This window comes from Microtus pennsylvanicus, chromosome 5 (genome assembly GCF_037038515.1).
Source record: "Microtus pennsylvanicus isolate mMicPen1 chromosome 5, mMicPen1.hap1, whole genome shotgun sequence".
In the NCBI taxonomy this organism is placed as follows: domain Eukaryota; kingdom Metazoa; phylum Chordata; class Mammalia; order Rodentia; family Cricetidae; genus Microtus; species Microtus pennsylvanicus.
The window spans coordinates 98,751,885-98,777,778 of record NC_134583.1 but is presented as its reverse complement, the minus strand read 5'-3'; the positions used below and the strand labels follow the sequence as shown (position 1 = coordinate 98,777,778).

Here is a 25,894-nt window from a genome sequence, read left to right as displayed (position 1 = left end):
CATGTATCCTTGATTGAAAGATCAACTTCTGGGATGGTTGAGATGGCTCAGTGGGTAAAGGTACTTGCCACCGAACTTGAGGACTTGGGTTCAATCCCTTAGGGCCCAATGGTAGAAAAGAAGAACTAACTTCTACAAGTTACCCACTGACTTCTATGGCCATATGTTCCCCAACACATAAAAAAAATAAGCAAATAATAAAATACAATTTTTTAGAATTGGGAAAAAGAATGGAGAATCACTGTCTGTTTCATGGGTTCACATTCATAGATCCCATCAACCACATTCCAAAGTTCTTGAGGAAAAGATGCATCTTTACTGAAAGCCCATGGACATGTTTTTCTTACTGTTATTCTCTAAGCAATGCAATGCAGCAACAGCTGTCTTAGCATCTGCACTGCCCTAGGTGTTAGAGTCATCCAAGGATGAATACAGCGTGTGGCACTGTGCCAAGGTCACTTGCATCGTTTTATAGAAGGACTTGATCATCTGTGGGCTCCAAGGTTTGCCAAGGGTCCTGAGGCCGGTGCCCCACCGAAATAATGGATTCTGTTCCCAAGAGTGCATGATTCCTACTCTGGCTCCTTCTCTCCTCTTTGAGAATCTTGCCTCTCTGGTTAAGTAGGTGATTTCTCCCCTGTTCCCTTTGACTTCTAAAGCCTATGATAAGTGGAAACACCATCACCTTACAGGGGAGAAAAACTGACTTTCGTGTTAAAGACTTTTTGGCTCATTTATCACTTTAGAAAGTTTATAGTATGCCAGTATTTGAGATTTTGTAGCTTCAAAATAATTCCATGGTTTCTCAGCTGGTCAAGTAAGGAATAGAGAGTCAATAATTGCTAGGGAACTAATCGCAGTGGAGGCCATTCTTAAAAGGGATATGCTGTCGTGGAGCAAACCTGTAGAAGTTCAGGCTGGAGCCAATATTGTGGGGAGTGGCCCTCTGCTAGTGTTCAGTGGTGAGGGTACAGCTGTTGTCGGCTAAGCCGTGCAGGATGCCACATCTGCAGGTGTCTGCCTCAAGCTCAGTACACACCCAGCGTGCCACACTCAGAGGACAGACAGCAAAAAGGGCGTGATAGCAAACGGTGTTCCCTGCAAAACAGTTTATGAAATTAGGGAGAACTGACATTTAGGAAAGTGAGTGTTTGGAGCAGTGTGTTGTGTTTTGCTGAAAACTGGCATGGTGAAGTAAAATGTCAGCATTAGCTCACAGAACTCAAAAGCTGTGCTCACCATTGCAAAGGATCCATCACTGGAAGGATGGAAAAGATCCATTCAGCAATCAAGAAATGTTACTCTACATAGTGAGTGATAAATAAGAAGAATTGAGTTAGGTAGGAACTTGCAATTTTTTTTAAAAAATATAGGGGTTATGTCTAGAGAGACCCTTCCACAAATCCTTGGTTTAAATTATCCAAAACCTTTCCCTCAAATTTAATCTCTAAGTAAGCTACAGAATAACTTACTTAGGGAAAACATAATGCATCTAAATTTAAACTTAGAGAATAAGAAAATAAGTATACTAGAAATATCCCTGGTACATAGTAAGCCCTGAACTGCTTTAGTGCCTTGTACACACATGTACACACGAACACATTGCCAAATGGGTTCATCCACTTTAATCTTTATTGTCTGTATGTTATTTCCTATTTCCCCTGGTTTTTTGGAATGTGTCATATAGGTACATATGAAGCACATACAGACTATTCTAGATTGTTTAGCCAGTCTTTGTGGTGCTGATATTTTCATGTGTAGTACTTCCTGATTGAAACTTAAATTCATTGGGATTAAAGATTATACTTTATAATCTTTATTTATGTTTAGATAACAATTATATTAAACACTAGAGGAAAGCCTTAAGGCAGTATAGTCTATACAAAGAGAATTGGGTGGAGCTTGATTAGGCGTTTTTGTTTTTAAGTCATTAGGTATGAAAGCTAAAATCTCACCAGGGAAGTAAATGTTTACTGGCAGACATACACAATCCATTCATGAAAGCTAAAACAATACTCAGAGGAATGACTGTGGACATGGTAAGGCATGGTTGAGAATAGAAATGACCAGTTGATGACTCAGGGTGGGGCGGTGCTCTCTTTTGTATCCTCTGCGTCACCTGAGCAACCCATCTCTAACAGGTGGATTCCTAACAAACTCAGATTCATTCACCTATTCAAAGAGTCTTGTTTTTCTATGAGAGAACTGAGTCCTAAATCAGCTGGCAGAATAGCTTAGTGGCGTTTATGTCGTTTTTACCCTTCAGGTCCTTTCACTGATGTTTGTTAGTGACTTTTCCCTCCTTTGCTCACTGTGAGTCACCCTCTGAGCTCCTAAGGGAAGTCCTTCCACCTTTGGTCCTGAGTGGGAGAGATCATGTCAGAGCCGGGGTGGCCCAAGTGTGAAGAGCGGCCGCAGAGCCAAGGCATGAGTCACTCTGTCTGCCCTGACTTTGAAATAAACTCCTGATGGGTCTTCTCTCAGGAGATTAAACAATCTGCAATTTTCATAATTTAAAAAGCCCATCCATGCTGGTGTTCTGTAGCTCCATCTTCTCCACCGCTGTGTCTTTGGCCTCCCTTCCCCCACCCCCACCCCCGCAAGCTATCCTGGTGGTGTGTAAAAAAAAGAGAGGGCACCGCCCTAATGTGTGACCCACTTATTGTAAGTTACCTGAGGCTGTTGAGACGAGACCTGGAGTTTGTGACAGGCTAGTTCTGAGCTTCCTAGAACCGAACGTAATCAAGAGAGATTGTACAAGAAGGCCTTGATGGCCGCAAGCATTCCTAAATACCAGGATTAGCATCTGGGTAATGCGATCCTGTAACCAATCTTATCTTCTTTTGTTGCTGCTGTCATCTTAATTAAAAACACATTTCACTATTAACTGTTCTGTTGGGAATTTTCCCCAGAGCCACATTAAGCTGTATGAAATGTGTGGTGGCTTAGGAGCACAACAGTGTTTGATCGTGGAGGTAGCATCAGAAAAGACATACCCACTCTTGGGTTTGTTTTTTTTTTTTAAGGAGAGTTTTACTTCACTTAGAAAACCCATGTTCAGTGAGACATACAGACACAAGGGCCGATTCTGTAGCTCACAAAGACAAGAGACCAGAGCCTTGCGTTCTCCCTTTCTGGTTACCTAGGAGTTTCAGGCAGATTGGAATATTGTATTCAGGCCTGGAATTCAGCTGAGGTCCCTGGCATGAGAAGCTTGCGTGAATTAAAAGGCTATCAGGAGGGAGAGTTGACAAAGTTTATGGGGTTAAAAGCAGCACGCATTTCAGCTTGAGACTGAGAGGACAGAGTAGGGATGTACTGTCCTGGATTATTCCCTATAGTGAAATAATTGTAACCAGACACACGGAGCAGTTACCACAGGCCTTCTGCCAGGCCTGTGCATGAAAATAGCTTTGTTATGTCTACATACACACAGACAATACACTCTGTCCTCTAGCACTTTTCAAGTTCAAATTATATAGAAGCCAATTTTCCCTGGACTTGCCTGACTTGGTGCCTTAAGTAACAGTTTCAAACAGGACTTCCAAAGGTATCCATTAGGACTGGGAAAGCCCTGGTCAGCAGGCTCATTCACTTAAATTATCTTGAGGGTTAGCCAGTGTTTCCCTTGCCTTCCCGTAGAGGAGAAAACAGTACCGTGTTGGAGACTTGAGTTGCTGCTCAAAGACCAACTGAAGACAGAAAATTCTGACTCTTTTTCATAGCTACATTTAACTGTATTTTTTATGTTTTTCACTGAAAAAATATAATTCTTATTATTATTATAATATTTTCAGATAAGAATGGTAGCAATTATCAAACCTATTCCTTGTATCACTGATCAAATCCCATTTCTAAGCAACCAAAACAGTAGGAAAGTCTTCATTACACACATCCAGTATGTGTGGTAGGAGAAAGATACACTATTTGGAAAATTCTAGATGGCTTCAAAAAGAGTCTGGTCAAAGTAAGGGTAAGAGAGAGAGAGAGAGAGAGAGAGAGAGAGAGAGAGAGAGAGAGAGAGAGAACGAAGTACATTTCATTCAGGAAATATATTAGATGATATATCTTAATGAAAAGGAAGAAAAGCAGGCTAAGTTCTAGTTGCTTTGCTGAACTTAACCTGGTGCCATTTATAGAAATAAATATACTTTATTGTTTCCCAAGGGATTCTGGGAATTCTAAGAAGCATAAAACCTACTGAGACAAGATGCCTTGCAATGAGAACTGTGGTAAATGCCTTGGGCAATTATTGACTGGATTTAGTGTGCCAACTTCCACAGCGGTTATCCTGATTATTTGTTAATCCTCAGAAAATGCCTACCACTGTGTTCATAAATGCTGTAAATGACTGACAGGTTACTCTTTAAAGTGAAAAGTAGTGAATGTGGATTTCTTTGCCTTATAAATTGCATGCCTGCTCCTGTGTTTTTTGATACAGCAGGATACTAGCAATCGATATTAACCGTTACTTAGGAAACCCACTAATGTCTTAATGAGTTTTTAGGAAATGTGCAAAATTTAGTATTTTAATTGACTCTCTTAGAAGGTTTTGTATTTTCCTCATTGCTAAAATATTCTTGTCCTTGGCAGTGCCTGTGGTTAATCTCTAAGGACTAAAAGTCCATTACTTCATGCCATTGCTGTGACTTACTCAATTTCAGCAAAGCCAATAAAAAGTCATTCCTGTGATGGCCCATCCCCTAGCTTCAACAGGTATCACTGAAGACTCTGTCTTGAAACCCACTTACAATTCAACTCTGTTTCTACACCAGGTGTTTTTGGGATGAGTGTTTTGTTCACTTGGATTTTTTTAAGAATTTAATGCGTGGATAATGTATTTACATCATTTCTATCCTCCTCTTCCCTACCTCCAACTTCTCCTATGTTGCCACTCCCTCTTAAATTCATGACTTATTATTATTGTTAGATACATATTATATACATATATAAGTGTGTGTGTGTGTGTGTGTGTGTGTGTGTGTGTGTGTGTGTGTGTAGCTTTCTGAATCCATTTAGTGTTGCTCATATGTACATGTTTAGGGCTGACCCTTTGTGATTCCACAATCTTCCTGGTGAAATTAGCCCTGGAGAAGGCTGACTCCCTTTCTCTAGACATTCATTGCCTATAGCTCCTTTTCAGGGGTGCTACCTTGTGAAAACCCCACATCCACGTTGGAATTTCAGCCAATCTCTTTTGAGATTTTATGGGTACAGCTTCCCTGTCATGTCTTGAAGACAATGCTGAGCAGTAGGCATCCTGACCTCCGACTCTTAAAATCTGTTTTTCATCTCATCCATGATTTTCCACGAGTCTTAGGTGAATGGGTTTTGTTACCGATCACAAATCAAGAGGGATTTTGTTTGTTGGTTGAGAAAATTTTATTATTTTGTTTTGCATTTATTTGTTGGGGTTTTTAATTTTTTTTGTTTTAATTAGATAGTCTCATATCCCAAACCATCCTTGAATTCATTTTGTAGCCCAGGCTGGCCTCCATCTCACACTACCCCTGCTGCAATCCAAGAAGACAGGCATACATCACCACATGCACATCTAGGCTGACTTTTTGAATCATATTTCCTATGTCTACACTGTTTTAATCTATAAATTTTACAAGGTTGTTTGTTTCATTCATTCTAAACAGAATAATTGTTCATGTGGACATTAGGGCGTAATTGTAGTAATTAGCTGACACCATGTGTGTCTTTTTTAATTCTCTTTTATAAAATTTAAATCATAGTACATTTTTATCAATGTGAGAGAGGAAAGGAAAAGGAAAATATGAATGAAAGATGGAAAAGCATGTCATTCATAGTGACATCAAAAAGTTAATTACATCATTTGTCATGTTGAAACTCCCTTACAATGTCCCAGAAGTCTATGAAGTCTGGAAGTGTCACTCCTGACCACTGAAGATCACAGCACCGATGGCACATCCCATATGTGAGACCAAAGATCCTTCTTGCCGTTGACCGCACATGAGTGTGTAGAGTACAACAAAGGACAAGCAATAAAGCAATGAAAAATGAGTCCCTCACTTCCACCAAGGGGCTGTTCTTGGCCAGTACTGAGCTGTATTCTTGATTACCAATCTCACTTAACCCCCCTCCAAGGCATCAGTCCAAAGCAGGTATCATCATCCATATTTCAGATATAGAAAATGAGATTTAAAAATCCCTGGAGAATAAGTGGTAGGTCTAGAAAATAAACCCAAAGTCGCGTGACATTAAAGCTCACCACATCACTTTACCACTGTAAGCAAACATATGACCTGGTTAACAAATGACTGTTACAGCTATAAGGGCTGTGAGTTTGGGGAAATGAGATATAATTTTGAGGAAGTCTCTATAGAACAAGAGTGACTTGACATACACTTGAAAAGTTAGTGGACATGTGGCTCATGGTGCATATTTCAAAGCCCAAAAATGATTCAGATCACTGAATTGCACATGAACCATCAATCACAATTATAAACCCCTATAGGCAAAAGAACCAGTGTGTTACACTAGCCTAGTAACTAGCAACTTAGTGGGAAGTACTGTGTGTACACAATGAGTGAGTGTTGACGGGGAGGGAGGGAGAGACGTAGGGAGGAAGGCAGAAAGGAGGGGGCCCAGAGCGAAGGGGTGAGAAAGGCAAGAAGTCTTCCTGCTGCTGTTCAGAGGTGGGTACAGGTGTCAGTTTCAGGGTGTGCAAATAGTAGACTACCATGCCATCAAGTTTCACTGATTATATCAAGAAATATTTGTTGAGTTATTCTTGCTACTATAAATTATTTTGGAAGACACTTTCACAAGTATGAAATAGTAAAATATCTTACAAGTCATAGTTACAAATGTATAGCATCATAGTTTTGCTGCCATTGAGCCCAGGCCTGTCACTGTGCAAAGAACCGGAGAACCTCTGAGTAAACATACATGATCTATGCGCATAGTGCAGGGTGAACACGTGTGTGTTTGGTTCTGAGCCTAGCTCCTGTATACCTATATTCCTATTAACAGAAAAAGATAATTATGCTTGGTATGGAGGGAAATAACTATGCCAAGCGTGGTGTGTTGATACAGGGTGATTGCAGATTAGATTATGATTAATGATAAAGCCATCAAAGAAATCATAGTATCCATGCTGTGACTCGAGTTAAAGGATAATCCAAACTCACTTTATCTTGGCCATTGTCTTAGTTAGGGTTTCTTTTTTTTTATTGAAAGAAAAAAAAAAGAAATTCCTGCCTCCTCCCAGCCTCCCATTTCCCTCCCCCTCCTCCCACTCTTCTCCTCCTTCCCCCACTCCTCTCCAGTCCGAAGAGCAGTCAGGGTTCCCTGCCCTGTGGAAAGTCCAAGGTCCTCCCCCCTCCATCCAGGTCTAGGAAGGTGAACATCCAAACTGGCTAGGCTCCCACAAAGCCAGAACATGAAGTAGGATCAAAACCCAGTGCCATTGTCTTTGGCTTCTCATCAGCCCTCATTGTCCGCCATGTTCAAAGAGTCCGGTTTTATCCCCTGCTTTTTCAGTCACAGTCCAGCTGGCCTTGGTGAGCTCCCAATAGATCAGCCCCACTGTCTCAGTGGGTGGGTGCCCCCCTCATGGTCCTGACTTCCTTGCTCATGTTCTCCCTCCTTCTGCTCTTCATTGGGACCTTGGGAGCTCAGTCCGATGCTCCAGTATGGGTCTCTGTCTCTGTCTCCATCCATCGCCAGATGAAGGTTCTATTAGTTAGGGTTTCTATTGCTGTGAAGAGACACCATGACCGTGGCAACTCTTAGAAAGGAAAGCATTTCATTGGCACTGGCTTACAGTTTCAGAGGTTTAGTCCATTATTGTCATGGTGGGAAACATGGAACACACTCGGGCATGGTTCTGGAAAAGGAGCTGAGAGTTCTGCATCTTGGTCCACGAACAGCAGAAGCAACTGTACTGTGCATAACTTGAGCATAATGTAAACCTCAAAGCCCTCCTCCACAGTGACACACTTCCTCCAAGGCCGTACCTCCTAATAGGGTCACTCTCTATGCACCAAGCTTTCAAACACATGAGCCTATGAGGGTCTAATTACTATTGAAACCACCACGACTGTCTTCAGTTTTTACTGGATTATTTGATGGTCACACTAACTACAATTCACCTACTTCATCTGCTAGTACTTGCCATCATGGCTAAGACTTAAAGTAAAAAGCCAAATAGTGAAGGAAAAAGCCTTAAAAACAACCTGTTTGTCTGATTGAAAACAAGCTGATAATTACTGGCATCATTTCAAAGATTGAAATTGTACATCAAGTTGTACAACTGTACCAAAAGACCGATGCATTTGTCCAGTGGGCATTCTAAATATCTACAATGTTCAGCATATAACTGGGAAATAAAGAAACAAAGGAAGAGACTGAGGAAGTTCTGAAGGCAAAGAGGGGTGCCCTCTTCAAAGCTCTGGGTGAACCTTCTTGCAGAATTTATGGGAAACCTTTACAAATCACCTCAGAGAAGGTTGCCTACAGACAACTTCCTGGAGAGAGTGCTGGATTCCTACTCCCCTCTCTGCACTTAGGTGCCCTTGGAATGGGTATTTAATGGCCTCGCTTTCTATAGCAGATGTGTTCAATTTTATAATTTTCATTGTGTTAAAACTCTCAATTACATGGGATCCCAAACCTGAAATGTGAAATAACTGTTATCAGTTTGTCTGGAAATTGTATAACATTGGAAGGTTGCCCAGAGAATTTCTGGTCTGTTGGGAAGCATTTCACTGAGCGTGCTCCAGGAGAGCAATAATGGAATGGGAGCTGGTTAAGAACAAAGCTGTATTTGGGGGAAATATTGTTAAAGCATGTTGTCCATTGTTGTGCATGTAAAATTGTGCATGCAAGGTTGTATTAATAAATGTTGGAATGCTGGGATGAAAACTTACATTGAAAAACAGTGCATAAGTCTTTGAAATGCAGAAGACTGGGACTTTGTTGTATATGAGTGTGTGACTGCCTCTCTCTCTCTCCCTCTGTGTGTGTGTGTGTGTGTGTTAATGAGAGTTTTAATTAAAATGTTTAATTAGCACATGCAGAATTAGATTTTATTTTGTTATTTTCAAACACTTGTTCTTGTTAATTTACCTCCCTGCTTCTTCCCCTCCATCCACCTGAACAGCCCCTAAGATGTGTCTTTCCAACCACCCGTGGCCTCTTTTCTTGTCATGTGTCTTCCTGCCACCAGCCCCTTCCTCACTCTTGTTTCTTACTCATGGTCTTGCTTCTCATTTCATAACCTACACCTCCCGTCCGCCCCCCACACACACACACCACCCGTATAAATGTGCTAAGCTAGGATCACTTATGATACAGCACATAGGAATTTTGTCTTTCTGAACAACCTCACATAATTGAATGCTTTCCAGCCTCATTGATTTTCCTGTAAATTTCCTAGCATTTTTCTTCACAGCCGAACAAAATTCTATCGTGTATATGTGCCACGTTTTCACTAACATTCACGTGTTGATAAGCACTGAAGCTGGCTCCGTTCTTTTTCTATTGTGAGTAAGGGAGCAGTAAGCATGGATGTGTACCTGTCTCTCAGGCAGGATAGTGTCCTTTGGGTATGTGCTCCTGAAGAGTTATCTAGGGTGTTCTAATTTTAATTACTCAAGAAGTCTCCTTACTGATTTCCGTATAAGCTGAGCTATACTAGTTTATACCAGCACTAGCAGTGAAGAAGGGTTCTGCCTTCCCATACCCTCCCCACTGTGGTTGTTGGATTTCTTGCTGTTAGCCATTCTGACTGAGAGCAGATCAAATCTCCAAGTAGCTGTAATTTACATTCCTCCGATGGCTAGGGATGTTGAATACTTTTCAAGGTGTTTCCTTTGAGAGCCATCTGCTTGTTCCATTAATGCGTGTTTTGGTTGGGAGAGTGTTTGTTCTTTCGGTTCTGTGGGGGTTTTTTGTACTCTAGATGCTAACCGTCAGTCTGCTATATTACTGGCAAAGATGTTCACCCATTATATAGACTCACCGTTGGCCCTACTGACAGTTTTCTGTGCTGAGTGTAAGCTTTGTAATTTCATGTAGTCCCATTTGTTCGCTCTTGGTGCTGTTTCCTGTGCTATAAGAGTTCCATTCAGAAAGTTCTTACCTTAACCTGTATCTTGTAGTGTAGCCTGTGTTTGAGTGTTTCAGGCTTCAAATATGTTTTTAGTCCACTTTTGTTTCTGTACTGAATGGGAGATATGGATCTATTTTCATTTTTCTCAGGATGGATATTGAGTTTTTCCTGCACCACTAGTTGAATAAGCTGTCTTTTTTCCATTGCATATTTTTGACAGCTTTGTCAAAAATTAAGTGTCTATAACTATACAGGTTTATTCCCAAGTCTTCTATTCTATTCTATAGGTATGCTTATCTGTCTTTACCCCGGTTCCATGTGGTGTGAGAGTCTTTTTTTTTTTATCATAGTGGGGCTGTAAATACCCAACAGATTCTTCCAGTTTGCCATTGTTATGTTGGGAGCAAACTAGCATCTTCTGTAACACTGACAGATGCCTAGAGGAGTACTGCCATGGCTTCCAGTGTTGTTATCACTAAACCATTTTTTAAAACAAGATGATTATCACCAGAGTGCTGACATATTCTTTAAAATAAATGTGTCATGTTATCATGTACGGTGGTTTATATGCATATTTATGTATGTGTGTCTACATATATACATATATGTGTGTCTTCCCTATACAGCCTATTTTCATATTTTCAGCAACTGTTTTGAGGCTTGAATGATGGTGTAACTGTGAATACTGTAGAGAAATACTGCATTCAAATATCCTTAATGTTCATAACATTCATTTTATCATGAAACATTTCATACTTTCTTATCTTTAACTTGCTTGCATGTTGCTTTCCCTTCAGATCTTAGTCACTTCTTACCTCCCCCTTCTGATAATTATATTTTAAACCAAACTTTTTAGCAAAAATAATGCTTTATCAATTAAATACATTGTGCTTCTTATTGCCTCACTTTCCACCTTTTTTTTTTTTGAGACAGTCTTTCACTGATCCCGGAGCTCACCCATTGGCTATATTGACTCAGCAGTGAGTCCTCAGGATCCTCCTGTCTCCACCTCCCAATACCAGAATTATAGGCTCTCACTGCCATGCCCAGGTTTTCTGTGCAGGTACTGGGATCTGAACTCAGATCCTTATGGTTATACAGTAAGACATCTACTAGGCCCTAGTTTTCCCATTCAAGAATATTTCTCTGAATCATTTAAATATTTTTATATTGGCATAATAAAGTCCTAGAATTATCTTTAGTTCTATATTTCGGGGGTAGAATTAGTTTTTGAACAAGCAAATATTTGCTTGCTTGCTGCTATAATTTATGTCTTTCTGCTTATCTCTAACAGAGCTACCTCTTGTTCCTTTAGGTCATATGTCATATCTGAATACTTTACTTTGGTTTTTATCTGACAATAGGATTACTTATTTCTATTCATCTGTGATGAATTTTTCATGTCTGCTCTTATTGGAAAGTGTTAGGCACAAGCCATTGCTGGTTCGGGTTTTAGAGCCAGGTGGATTCTAGTTCCAGTTTGCCTGGACAGCCTTGAATAGGTGACATATACTCCTTTCTTGAGTTCCAGTTTCTTCACATGGACTTTGTGACATTTGCCACTAGAATTAAGTGAATTTACATATATAGTAAGAGCAAAATATATGGGAGCATAATATCATAATATTTTTGTCCACCATACCAGTCAATCATGCTGTGCTAAATGTCAGGACAACTGTAGTCATTCTTGTAGGTGTTGTTTTTCTCTGGGTATTTTGAACCTTTTTCACTTTGGGTTGACATTCTGCTTTCCTTGTGTGTTCCTGATTGTACCTATGGAACACCTTTTACTTCATCAATGTTTCCCTATGAAGGAAACGTAGGTGCTTGCTCAGTATTTGTTGAGATTTAGGTATAGTTTCTCATGCACACTAGATCTGTTAGCATTGTTTCTTAGAGTAATGGATTTCATCTCTGCTTATATTGATGTAATGCTTATTTCTTTAGTTTACTGTCCATTTCCTTTTAGCATATTTTACTAATGTCTTTTTTTAAAGTGGTATTTATAATATATAGTTGTATCATTTCCTCCCCTCCTCTCTTCCTGTGGGGTATGTGTGTAGGTGTGTGTGTGTTTGTGTGTTTATCTGTGTGTGTGCACGTGCATGCAAGTGCTCTCACACACTGAGTCATCCCCTCCGCCTGTTAATACTTTTTATAGAAACAAACTATCTTCTTTCTTCTGAGATAAATGGATTAAATTCTCAACACTACTGTGGTTTCCTCGGCCAGTTCATCTTCTCAATCTTTTATGTAATGATCTTGGTGCACAAATGCATATGATATCTAACAGCAAACTTTTACACAGCACCAGTCTTTGTGATAGGTTTGACTTGTGTGTTATTTCAGTAGTGGTTTTTGTTTCCCTCTAAGATGCAATGTTGTTGTAGATAATCTTATCTGTCATTCATTTGGCGGGGAAATTTTGCCTACTCTTGAACTTAGGGTTTCATATTTTAGGTAGTTTATAAAATTGATAATGTAAAACCAATGTGTTTAGACAGGTTGGTGCAGGTCCTTGGGGTATGTTATGTGTCCTCTGCTCTCACTAGTGAGGAACAGGCCTAGTCTGAAACTCTTGACTTCCTTACTTTCAGTAGAACAAGTTCTTCTTCACTCTCTCCTAAAACTACTTTTCCAGAAACATCTTAAGCCAGATCGTGTTTTGCTTGGGCTTATTTTTTGTTTCTTAATAAAATCATTCAGAATTTCGTCTTTAAATTTATCATGAAGTTTATACATTTTTAGGACTGACTCTTAAGATTTACTGAACTAACTTGGCCTTTCCAGCCTTCCTTGGCTTTTCTCAGTCACATTTGACTTTGGTAACCTACACAGCCCACTGGGATCATGGAAAGCATTCAGGAAGTTCTCTGGTTTGAATTCCACTCAGTTTCCCACAGGTTCATTCCGTCATCTCACATCAGTGTAGACTAACCCCAACCCAGTCCCTGCTCTTCCTGATGGCACCTCACACCTTCATTCTGTGGTACTGTCTCTCTGCTCACTCTGGTTCTCAGTGGATCCTTTTTAGTCTGCAAGATGTGAGGCAGGAGGGTTGCAGTTAGTGTGAGGCAAGCCCGCATAGTAAAACTTCTCAGAAAGAAGAGTGATGTGGATGCTTACACAGCAGATCTTCATTCCGGGTATCAGTTCAGAAATGCAGAGCCACCAAGACCAACAAGCATGTCTTCTTTGTCTTCCTGAAGGAAGATGCAGCACTAGCTCTAGTTTCAGCATCCCAATGCATGCATACAATGCAAGAAGGCAACAGGAGAAAGGGGGCAAAGCCGTTGTCTCGCCCATCACTTCAGCATAAGCATCTTTATAATGCCACCAGACATCTTATGATCGATTTCCGTTAGTCTTTATTAATTTGTTCCTGTGGATGTGTGTAAATGTAAATTTATTTAAATTGTGTGCTTGTTTCCATTGATTTACAATAATTGGAAAGACTGCCAAAGATTGATATAAGTCAGGAAATGTATAATACATTCCGAAATGTATAATAACATTTACTTCAAATTCTTGGATGTAAAATGCTTACTGATTTTCAATCAAGTTTAAAATTAAAATTGAATATTGAGAAATCTAATGGAAAATGTGCTTCTAGAACGAGCACATAGAAAAGCATTGCTTATTTTTTATTTTTACATGAATTTATTCGGGGGTAAAGAGGGTCAGGGAATCATGTCACAGTGTATGTGTGTGTGTGTGTGTGTGCATGCGCGCATGTGTGTGCACACCATGAGTGTGTGTATTCATGCATGTATGCATTTGAGAGGACACCCTTCAGGACTCAGTTCTCTCCTTCCACCATGTGGATACCAGGGATCAAAGTCAAATTGTTAGTCTTGGTGGCATGCACCTTTACCCACTGAGCCAGCCCACCAGCTGAAAAGAATAGTATTTTAATCATTTATATGCAACAGGAAAAAAATTGAAGAAATATTTGTAAAGTAATTGAGAATAACAGCAGTAACAATGCAGGCTTGTTGGCAGAGACCGCTTGTTCTTTCCCAGTAGCCCAGACACAAAATAATCACATGGAAACTATATGAATTAAAACACTGCTTGGTCTATTAGCTCAGGCTTCTTATTAACTAACTCTTATATCTTAAATTAACCCATTTCTATTCTTTTATTTTTTTACCACCAGGCTCGTGGTTTACTGGTAAGGTTTCCGCTGGTGTTTTTCTCCTTTAATGGCTACATGATGCCTCCCTGACTCTGGCTTCTTTCCTCTTTTGTCTTCTTGGAATTATGACCTTACTCCGATTCTGCCCTTCCATAGACCCAAAGCAGATTCCTTATTAACCAATGGTAATAAAACATATTCACAACATACAGAGGGAAATCCCACATCACCTCCCCTTTTCTGTCTAAATAAAAAGGAAGGTTTTAACTTTAATATGGAAAGATTACATATAACAAACAGTTACAAGCAGGAATTATAGTTACAATATTTAGTACATTTACATTTATCAAATTAAGGAAAACACTCTATCATCTTTCCTATCTTTGTGAGTCTAAAGTTTTATATATGATCTGTCTTTTATAATCATAACTATGGTTCTTCAATGCCATCAAAAACTCCAGAAGGAAATAATATTACCTAAGTAAACAGGAAGTGCATTGTAATCAACTTCCAAAACTCTAGAATTTACAGAGACATCTCAGTGCCTGGACAGTCACCCAAAGTTCTTCTGTAACATTGGAGCATCCATCTTCAACCTACAGGCCTATAGTATTTGGCATACTTTTTCATGAAGCAGGAAATTTCAAAGACAGTTCCACATATATTGGCAGTTTGTCAGTCACTTTCTTTAGTGTCCTGCAGAATGTCTGGCAGACTCTTTCATGAAGCAGGAACCCTGAAGGACTGTCTCATCTATAGGCAAGTTCAACAGTCATTTTTCAGTTCATATAAAATACCATCAAGCAGTCCAGGCAAGAGCATTTTCTTGCCTAAATGTCTAACCAAGTCCATAAGGAGCCCCTTCAATGCCCATCATCCTCTTGAAGTAATTGGTGCTGCCAGGAGCAGATGTGTCTATTGTCATGAAAAGTCTTAAGTTCTTAAAACATTTTAAATGTCATATTCTGTTAGTCGTTGAAGAATTGAAGAATGCCTATTCATCTAAAATATATCTCTGTACATTTAGAAAACCCAACTAACATCACTACAAGCTTGACTATTATAGATACCTATCTATTAACTGTATTCTTAATTATACATTACATTTTTAAATGAACTGCACAAATGCAGTGCCTTAAATGAGAGCAGAAATACAGATAACAAAATTGACCTTAAATTAGTATCAATAAACCAAGATTCACACCAATGCAAAGTATTTATCTCTATAGCATATCTCCTTTCAACTATAAACAAACATTTATAAACAATCATTTAGGGAATTTGGGAATTGTTCTCTAGACTACTTCCTGCTGATTGGGGGCACTGTCAGTCAGATTTTTTATAGGTCATGTATCCATCTCAGCCTTCAGTCCTGAAGCTATTGTGGATGTTGGACCACCTAGGCCATCACTTCAAGGGGTCTTGTTTGATCAAACCATATTAGCCTGGAAGGAATCCACAGGTTCTCATCCTCTGTGGAGACAAAAGCAGAACCTCTTTTCCAAAGCAAAATATCCTTCGACTCAATTTTGAAGTCAAGATACCTTTAAAATGTATATGTTGGTTTAGCTTAGCAGCACGTACAATGAATTGTCTCTCTGCACTTAGTTCATTCACAATCAAAATTTCAAAAAAAGCACAATAATATACATAATCCAGACTTTCTGTGTATTTTCTATCTTTGCATGGCTTATTTTTTTACTCCTTTAATCTTTGACTGCCTGCACTGTGTCTCTTTATAGACTCTACATTTTTATAACAGTCTATGCTCTTTTTTCCTCTCTCTCCCAAGTCTACCTACATTTATGCAACACTTTCAGGGGTCTTTTTTATCTGAATTTGTCTTTATTGCATATCTGTAATTGTTTTTTGACCAGGAGCGCTTTTTTTTTAATGCTAAGCAGGCCTGACTAGGACCAGTTCTGTGCCCCTACTTGTTGCTTCCACCCAGTCCAATATGGCAAAGGCATGTTCACTGCCTCTGAGAGCCATACACACCCCAGCTCTAGGGTCTCAGTGGGTCTATGTCCCTACTAAGCAATTTGTAACACACTATTCACTGACCCCATTTACGTGCTTGGCCTTCTGAAAGAGCCAGAGTTGTTCATGCAATGAGCACAAACCAGGAAGCCCTCCCCTAAAGAAGCTGTGCAGCCTTCACTGCCAATGCTGAGTCAGGAAGACCTCTCTTAAAGGAGCTGTGGCACCCCTGCTTGCCGCCAGTAAACAGCCCATCCAAAAAAGAAAGAAAACTGTGGTAAACTCTAGAATTTAGCATACAGAGAGAAATATCATACAGAGGGGAATCCCACATTACAGGCTGGTGTGTAAATTAAAGGAAGAACCCTTGCCTAGCATGTACAGAAGCCTGGGTTCCATCTTGGCACTTCTAGTAATTATTAAGATATGCATAACTAAGTTAAAAGCACTGCAAATCTCTGAACTCTGGAGAAAATACCAAAAGCCTTTGAACCTGACAGTTGAATTAATGAGTAAATGTACCTGCAGCACCATCCTAATATTTAATTCCATAAAGCACTCTGATAACAAACCAAAGAGCATTCCTCATCCTTTACCACATACTTGTCAATGGCCAGCCGGCAAGTGTTGGAAACCCCCACGAAGGCGATGTACAGAGTAGGCAGACAGCATATTTCTCAGCCTAGGAAATAGCTAACTACTCCATGGTTACAGAGATGGTTAAAATGAAACCTTTGTGACAGATTTAGTAGCATTACAATATACCAAGTGCTAAATTGTTTTACTATGTGTTAGAGAACTTTAAACATTTTTTTAAACCTGTGATGAGAATATAGGAACTGTTGTAGAAAACATTGTTTGATTTCATGAGCCTTGCCAGGTGCTCATGTCACTCCATTCTTTTGAGTTTGTCTGATATGGTAGGATGACTCCAAAAGTCATGGCTGACTGTTGCTTTGGGGATCTTGTTTCTCAGGCCCTTTATTATATTCATTACTCCTATTCTTGCAGCTGCATTGCTGAATAAATGGTTCTGTCTCCACATTAAAGCAGAGGGAACAATTTTTCCTGCCCTCATTTACTTGAAGACTATGCTTATTATTTTTTTAGAGCAATTTGGGATAAGTAATTAAAAGGATAGATTGTGGATGTATTCTGCAGGCCTGAGTCAATGAGCCTCAAATGGTGTGTTTATTTATGCCATGCCTGAAAACAGAAGATGACCAAGAACTTTAAATAGGCTCATAGGGATCATAAGGACATGGTTATAGTGTCACATACTTCCTCTCTCCATGGATTCTAAAACTTGATGATAAAGATGAGAGGCAGATCGAGATTTGGGGTCATGGGTTGAACAGAGATGCCTTCGTGCCTTTGGGGTACTCTGGTTAAGGATGTGAAGGCATCAATGGAAACTTCAGCATCGTGACTTCTCAGCCATGAATACTGTTTCCAGTTACTGTTCCTTGCCATCTGCAGGTTTAATTGCTACAATAGTTTATTCAGCAAAATATGTCAAGGAAGAAGTGACTGTTGAGCATGCAAAATATAACAGCCATTTGTGTGTAGGGGCTATAGGAAAAGTAATTGGTCTTTTGGGTACAACAACAGATAAACTCTGTGATGAAGTAGGATTTATAAGGGTGAAGGTTGTCTTGGGGTCCATGAGAAAAAATTTCACCATGTGTCAGAAGCCATCTTCTTGCATGTGTTTTGAAGCCAGGTTTCTTTACCTTTGGTTAGACTAGATTTACAGAGCCTGGGAATGGTTTCATTACCGAGAGAAACAAAAACTTGCCTTGGTGCTTGTGAGCTAGTGTGCCTTTCATCTTTTCTAGTTTTGTTCAGGTATAAATGGATCATACAGCTCAACAGGGGATTCCAATACAAATCATGGTTCTAAATGTTGACATCATTCTTTTCTACACTATAACCTGATTTTAGAGCTAAAACTTTTTAAATGTGTGCTCATTTGAGTGTGTGTATGTGTGTGTACATGTGTGCTCAAGTGAAAACGTGTGTGTGTGTGTGTGTGTGTGTGTGTGTGTGTGTGTGTGTGTGTGTGTGTGTGAAGCCAGAGGTCAGCCTCAGGTTTCACTTCTTAGCCACTCAGCCTCCCTTTTGTGTGAGACAGGGTCCCAAACTAGCCTTGGACTTCTCAAGTGGGTTAAGCTGACTCACTGAAGAGCCCCAATAATCTTCCTGTCTTTGCCTCATCAGTGCTGAGATTACAAGTGCACACCAGTGTGCTCTTCTTGTAGGGCTAAGACTTCTGAATTAAAGTTGAACACAAAACAAATGCACCCTTCTAGGGGGTGGAGGGCCTGGCACCCTTTCTGGGTCATGACAGGACTGTTGGTTCCTTTTACTGTGTCTTCTGCATCATTGGTATGCAGTTGCTGTGGTTGAAGTAATGCTCTTACCCTTCACAGAAGGCTTTAAACACATATTTCCTCATCTTTCATAATGTGGCTCAAATAAACCCATTCTCACGGTTACCAATTTTCTAAATATGGGTGCAATGACATTAATTTCCTGGCTACTTGTTCCCACTTCTGTTTTAAGCACACTAATGAAAGGAACCTGGGTGCACTTGGGTTGGTTTTATTTAATTAATGAGCTAGTTGGATGATTGCTGATTGGCCCTGCTATTGTTCATTGATCTCAATTGGAGAGAATCACTTTCACTCCAGAAAGTTAGAAATTGGAAGCTAGCTACTCGCATTCTTTGGTTTTGCTTTTTCTTGTTAATAAATTTCTTTTGTGGAGATGGATCATGTCCCTTTTATCACTTATCAATGAACTAAGGATGAAGATTATAAATATGATTATGATTAGGATGTATGGATAGACGGTAGTGGTGGTAGATCTTTTATGGGGAATAACTGGCTCCTTTTTTTCTTGAAAAAAGTGCAGGTGAGCCATTTTGGACCTTGTTTATAAGGATCACTAAATGCAAGCTTGTTTCCAACACTCACACATGTGAGAATTATTTTCAAGAATTCTTGGCAAGTGACTTTTTTTCTTTTCTAATGTAAATGCTAGCCATTATACTTAAAATTTTAATAAGAAGCACTACATAAAAATAACTCTCTAGGGATATGTCCTGCTTATTCTAAATCTCATAGTGAGCTCATTAAAAACTTTGAACTGCTAGGAAGAAGAACATTGTGCTAGCCTGTGGTAACCATGGAGTCATTGTCCTGCATTAGTGACTTGAAACTAGTGGTACTTGGGGGTAGATTAAGCTGCTCCACTGAGAATCTTAACAAACCAGACTGTGAAGCATGTCAAAGTGGTACCCCGGCAAGGGAGGTGACCAATTCACAGCAATAATGTTATAAAATCATAATAATGTTACAATAGCATGTAAATGTGAGCTATCTTTAAGAGACTTGAATTTCCTAGTATATTTTTCTTTTGATCTTTGATAAAATGTGGAAAGATTAGATCTTTCAGAATTTACAAACAAAATTAAAATTCAAGAATTTTCTTTTTTGGGGGGGGTGGAGGGGGTTCGAGACATGGTTTCTCTGCAGCTTTGGAGTCTGTCCTGGAACTAGCTCTTGTAGACCAGTCTGACCTTGAACTCACAGAGATCCACCTGCCTTTGCCTCCCTAGTGCCGGGATTAAAAGCATGTGCTACCCCCCTCCACCCCAGCTTTAAGAATTTTTTAATAGTAGACAAAAATCATCCAATTGAGTTGAGAGAGTATGTACACAAAAGTCACATGACCATGAAACTGTATCCGGAGATGTTGACTTCTTGATCCAGTATGTCTAAGAACAACCGCAGATGCCAGATTATATCCATCCCTGTAGCAGCCTATGGATCTGTTCTGGAAGCCGCATTATCTGCTGATGGATGGTATAAGTGCTGCAGGCAAAACCCAGAGCTTTGGATTCTGCCTCTGCCTTTGCCACCGCCATGCCCTTACATGAATATGCAATGTAGATTCTCAGCTTCCTATTTGGGGAGAACTGCTAAAGAGACTGGTCCCTACATATGATTCTTAACATAACACAATACTGTGTACATAACACGCAGTGCCTGGTCTTAGCCAGGACTCTCTACGTGCTTGTTATTGCAAGGTCAAACAAAGAGGAAACACTTCTTAAGTGAGAACCATGACTTTTCCAGAGCTGCTCAGGAAGGCAGGTACGCTTCAGTGCTTTGGACGATGGCAGGTGGCTACTTCCCGTGTCTGTCGTTGAAGGAGAACTGGTGATGATCACAGGACGTAGCCACTGTGGCTTTTAGAAGGAGGTGACTGGCAAGCTCAGCGTGATTCATCCCCTCTCTTTAGGTCAGCTCAACATTTGCCCTCCCTGTTTTAGTTCTTTCCAGTTACACTCAGTCTGTCTGCTTTGGGGAATGAGAACGTTTGGGTTTTGAGGCCAGAGGAATCTAGACCAAAGATATTTGTGGAAGGCTATGATTTTCAAGGGATCCTGTGTTACTATCATGCACGATGCACATGGCTTTCCCTAGGAAGGGGACTCAGCTTTTACTCTGTACTTACACTCTGTATGTGTATGGTTACCAAAATGTTCTCTTACCAAATCTTTGAAAGTCTGACTCAGTCTTTACCTGTACATCAGCCCTGTGACCATCAGTGAGACTATGAAGATGCAAACCAGGCATCTGCATAATAGGGCCCTTAGGGAACTTTCAGTGACTATAGTAAGTCTACCTCGGCTAAGCTCTCACTATTTCCTGGGTTCGTTAGTTGGCGTGCCATGGGCAGAAATGCCACTTACTCCAAATCCATTGATGTCTCTTGTTTTCTTACTTGTTTATTTTGCTGAAATTCAGGCAGCTCCATGCATCACCGACTTTCAAAGTAAAATTACCCAGCCACCTCGTTCTTTTCCAATTTCCTGATGCTGGGTTTCCTAATTACAAATATTCCAGAAAGTAGTTTTGTAACTCAGCATGGGAGCACGTAATGCAAGCAATTTCTTCGGGTTGAGTTGAATGCGGGAAACTTCCTCCATCTGCCAGAACACAGCTGCTTCAGGTACATGATAAGTGTTCCATGTTGGATGACTTTTATATTTTAGCACTTAGTGAACTAAAGGAAAACATGTGTCTCCCAATGTTCAGAATCCTATGCTGAATTTTTCTGAATCTTGAAGGGAACATAGAAAACTCCCTTCTGTTTCCCTAAAGGGTAATATTTAAAATTCGGAAGTTCTAACTGCATGGTAAAGATAACTTAGTGTTACCTTTAAATTGCTAGGTTGGTTTAGATAGATACAGTCATCAAACCCTGTGTGCTTTTTGTTGTTATTTTGTTTACACATCAAAAATAAAAATATGCCTGTTTGTTCAGCAATACTGTGGAAAAACCCACGTTAGTAGCTGAAATATCTGCCCAAACTGGGCTTCTTTGTTGAGGCTTTTGCCCTCCTCCTAAGCGGGTACACCAAGAAGGAAACACACTGTGAGCATCGTATCTCAGGCAGAGCAGAGCACCTGTGTTGAGGCTGGTATTCAGAATGGGTTTCTGCGTGTCCCAGACAGCACTGCACTGAGTCCTCTGAGTTACCATGTGAACTCAGTGCAGGTCAGCACAGGGCCAAATCACGCCATTTGCCCCTCTCCCTCTCTTGAGTTTCATGCCTCACCACTGTCTAACATGGATGCCAACAAGTGTCCTATTCAAACAGAATGAAAATTCTGTCTCCATCATTCTCACAGTTTTAAACCCCAGCAGAGATCTAATTTTCTAGACACAAGCCCTTTCACCAACATAACCTTTAAAAAGTCGTTCTGGTCTCAGCCTCTGAAAACATGGGCATGGCGCTGCTCACTCTTGGTTCACTCTCGGTTCATTTTCAGTCTGGGAGCGTGAGGAAAAGGTATCGACACTCAACAGTTCTTTTCTTTTCCTGATTTCTTGATATTCAAAGTACCAAATAAGAACAGTGGGTTGCCTGAACAAAACGACCAGCGATCTCCTTCTCCTGGGAGTTTGTTGTATGCCAGGCATTACGTGGAATAGTTAGCATGACTTTAACTGATTGGTGGCATCTGCATTCTCACTGAGGAAATTAATTCTTTGCAGAAGTTAATCTCACGTGGAAAGGGCAAGAGCTACTGTCTGATTGCCGAACTACCTACTTCTAGGAGGGCACTGACCAAGTTGGATCTATGGTAGTTGTGACTGGGACAAAAGTAGCTTGACGCAGAACAGTGGCTGTCCCGTTAAATATTAGTCACAGTTGATATGTTCTCCCTCTGCGTGGGAATGTGAGTGTGTGGGGGGGGGTTGTCAGTTAATATCCACAGAGTTCTTAATATTCTTCAAGTCGCTGAATCCTACAAATTCTTCTAAAAAAAAGGAGGAGGATGGAAAATAACAAAAATGATTACATAGGCCATGTGATACTTATTGCCATAATTCTCCGTTACGTAAAAGATAATCGGGATGGGGAGATGGCACTGTGTGTAAAGGTGTCCACCTCTAAGCCTGTGGCTTGAGTTTGATGCCAGAACCCACAGTATAGAAAGAGAACCAATTCCTGAAAGTCTCCCTTCATGCACGCATATCCTATAGCATGAGTAAACAATAGAATGTTTTTAAAGATCAACACACGTTAGACTTCAAGACTGAAGAATGTACTCATGTTCCATGTCCGGTGCCTATTTGTGCACTGTGTTCTTTGAACGAAGTCCAGACTGTGTTAAACTATCCTTGGGTTTGTCTTTATTAGGTCTTCAGTTCTCAAGCAAGTGTGGCCTGTTTGATCATTACCTTGAGCTCTTCCATGCTATCAGCCTTAGGGCCGTGAGCTGGTTGCTTAATGTAACAACTGCATATTATAAAGTGAGAAGGCTCTCCTGTCCTCGCACTGGAGAGCCCAACTCTTAGGCCAAACCACATTCTTTCCCTTAGACAACACCGCAAATGTGTACTTAATTCCTGCTAAGATTTTCCCAGATTCCCCACATATATTTATACAGAAGGTTGGATGTTGATCTTTAGTAAACTTCAAATTGATTGCCTAATCACGCAATGAAAGGATGGATGTTCTGGGGCCTTCTATTTTGACTCTGCTGTGTGCAAGCTGTCACTCAGAGGACAGGAGCTCTGTAGTGAGCAGCCATTTTGTTGAGGAAGTGGAAACTCTCACCGTCTTACCACCGAGCTGTACTGACGTACTGACTCCGAGCATAGTGTTTCTTCTTACAGTTACATTTTCTGCCACCCACAGACTGACATCATGTCTCCACATTGAAAGCGGGAGTGGCATTTGGCATTGGATGATCCCAAACCCAAGTCTCTGTCCCGTTTTTAGTACTTTGCCATTTTGATTTTGCTTTTTGAATTTGCTTGTGACTCTCTGCTTCCCCCATCTTTTTTTTTGGTACAATGATTCTTACCTTGTCTTTCCCCAGTCCGTTTCTGACCTGGAGAGACGTACAGCATGTTATTGTCAGGACTTCCCGTGCGGGACATTTGAACGCTAATGACTGGAAAACCAATGCTGCTGGTTTTAAGGGTGAGAACTTCTTTCATATTCTGTCACAGGCAAAATATTTTTAATTTTTCCCCAATTTTAAACGGAGAGTAGGAAATGAAACCCTTCAAACAAATCTTTAAATTTTGTGCTCACACATGAAGAGCCCTTTGGTCTTCTAGAACATAAAAGACAGATTGACTTTTTTTATTAGAAGTATACACACATGGCAGATTTCCTGCACTTCCCATGCCATAGGTCAAGTGTTTAAAGATTCAGCCAACCCCCAAGTATAACTGGCCTATGGGACCCCCTAACTGCCTTAGTATTTGCTGTCGTTGATTCTCTGACTGGTGTTTTTAAAACTATGTGTTTTCAAATTCTCCATCTTTACTTCTTTATGTGTAATAACTGACACACATTTCTCACTGTGGTCTAGCAATCAGGCCATGCATTCTGTACCGTATTATTTTTACTAGCTTGAAGACTTCCGGAAGCAGAAAAGCAAGCATATTTTTATGAATAAGCCCAACGTGCAGATGAAACTTCCTACTGCGCAGTCTCTTGAAGCTGCACAAGACACAGAACAAACACAGAGTGTTTTTCCCCGAGCTGCACAAGTTATAGATCCCTCTAGTGCTCTTCTTAACAGTGGCCATCATCTTTATTGTCGTGGATAATATATATATCATAATAAATAGAAAGTAATTACATAAAGCGTTTCTAAAGATTAGTGTGTTTACTCAAGTTGCAAATGACCTGAATTTTAATCTATGGAGTTATAACAATAATTACTTTATATGACAGCTACAGTCTCAAAATTTTTCCCAGATAATTTTAGATCATGACGTATCTCTTTTTGGGGAAAACCATATTCTGCAGTGTAGGGACTATGTTATCAGTGGCGGTTCTCCCTCGGACCACTGGAAACATGATGAGTAATGCTGAGGAAACCGTTCATTTTAAGATCCCTAATTGTTCCACATTTAAACATAGCATCTGAGTAACATCTACGTGATATCATGCGTAGGAGCTTAATATTCCCTTAGGGAACTGTGTCCAGTATACTTAGATATTTATGCCAAAACGTATGTCCTTTTAAAATTCTTTGCAGATAGCTCGTGGTAAACTCATCCTTAACCAGGACTTATGAATCTGTCATGTATTCAGCACTTAGGACCAGTTACTTAATGTTTTTGCATAATTCACCTCATACTTAGAAAAAGAATAACCCTCTGCTCTTGAAGTGTGGTGCTTCCTTTGGCTGTCATGAGCAGCAAGTCAGTGTGCTGCTAAGCCTCAAGGACTATAAAATGCCTCTAGTTGTTGTACAACTGGGAAGCCCATGTGAAGATGCCCCAATCTCAAACTTGCAATTGTATGGGCAATATGGGAATTATTTGAAATTACAGTTCTTCAAAAAATAAAAATAAAAACCAGAATATAAATTGCCACATGTATATTTCACATTGGTTAGTGTCAGCCTTCTCCTAAACCCTACAAAATAAGCCTATGAACTACACTGGGGAGAGAGAGACCAGCATGTAACCTTGGCTGGAGTGGCCTTCCTAGCAGAAGGGGCTCACAGACAAAGCACGTTGGCCTCAATGAAGCTGGAGAATCAACTTTAACCTAAATAAACTTCCCAGTTTTACTTACTCCTTTTTGGCAACCTAAGAGGAGCAAATGGTTCCAATAAAGCACACAGCTCTTTGGAAAACCTCGGTTGGTTTTGGAGAGGGGAAAACAGGGGATTTAAACTAAATCAGCAGACCCAAACGTGGATTTCAAGGGACTGTACAGCTTCTGGCGAGGAGGAAATTGTATTTTACTATTGCACGTGGCAATATTTAGTATAATATTTCACTCTTCCCTTAGACGGCTGCCAAGGGTAACAATTAAAGTTCATTTTTTCATAGACGAATTACTCGGAATGGTCTGGGCTCCCAGAGGAATTGTTTTGTAATTTTGTTGATGGCAAGCCCCATATTTCATCTAAACATGATAATAATAAGATGAATTCTTTCAACTTTATTTTCTTTCTTATTCTAAACATTACTATCCCTTCCCAAGTGTCCTGCCGAGAAAAAGGGACTAGAGCCAAGGCTAGCAGGAGCAACTTGCACAGGAAACAAAAGAATGCAGGTCACCAAGGCAGAGAAAAATGAACTGACTCTTATGAAACATAAACTCCAAAGAATAAAAAGAGTTGATATTTAAGGAG

The 25,894-nt window shown here is 40.1% G+C and overlaps 1 protein-coding gene across 2 annotated transcripts in view; it reads left to right on the top strand.

The window, feature by feature from the left end:
- Positions 1–25,894, top strand: part of Pcsk5 (proprotein convertase subtilisin/kexin type 5) — a 421,783-nt gene that overhangs the window by 211,947 nt on the left and 183,942 nt on the right. For both annotated transcript variants that reach the window (XM_075973653.1, XM_075973652.1), the window contains exon 10: positions 23,609–23,712. In XM_075973653.1, coding sequence (XP_075829768.1) covers positions 23,609–23,712 — 104 coding nt within the window. The remainder of the gene's footprint in view (positions 1–23,608; positions 23,713–25,894) is intronic.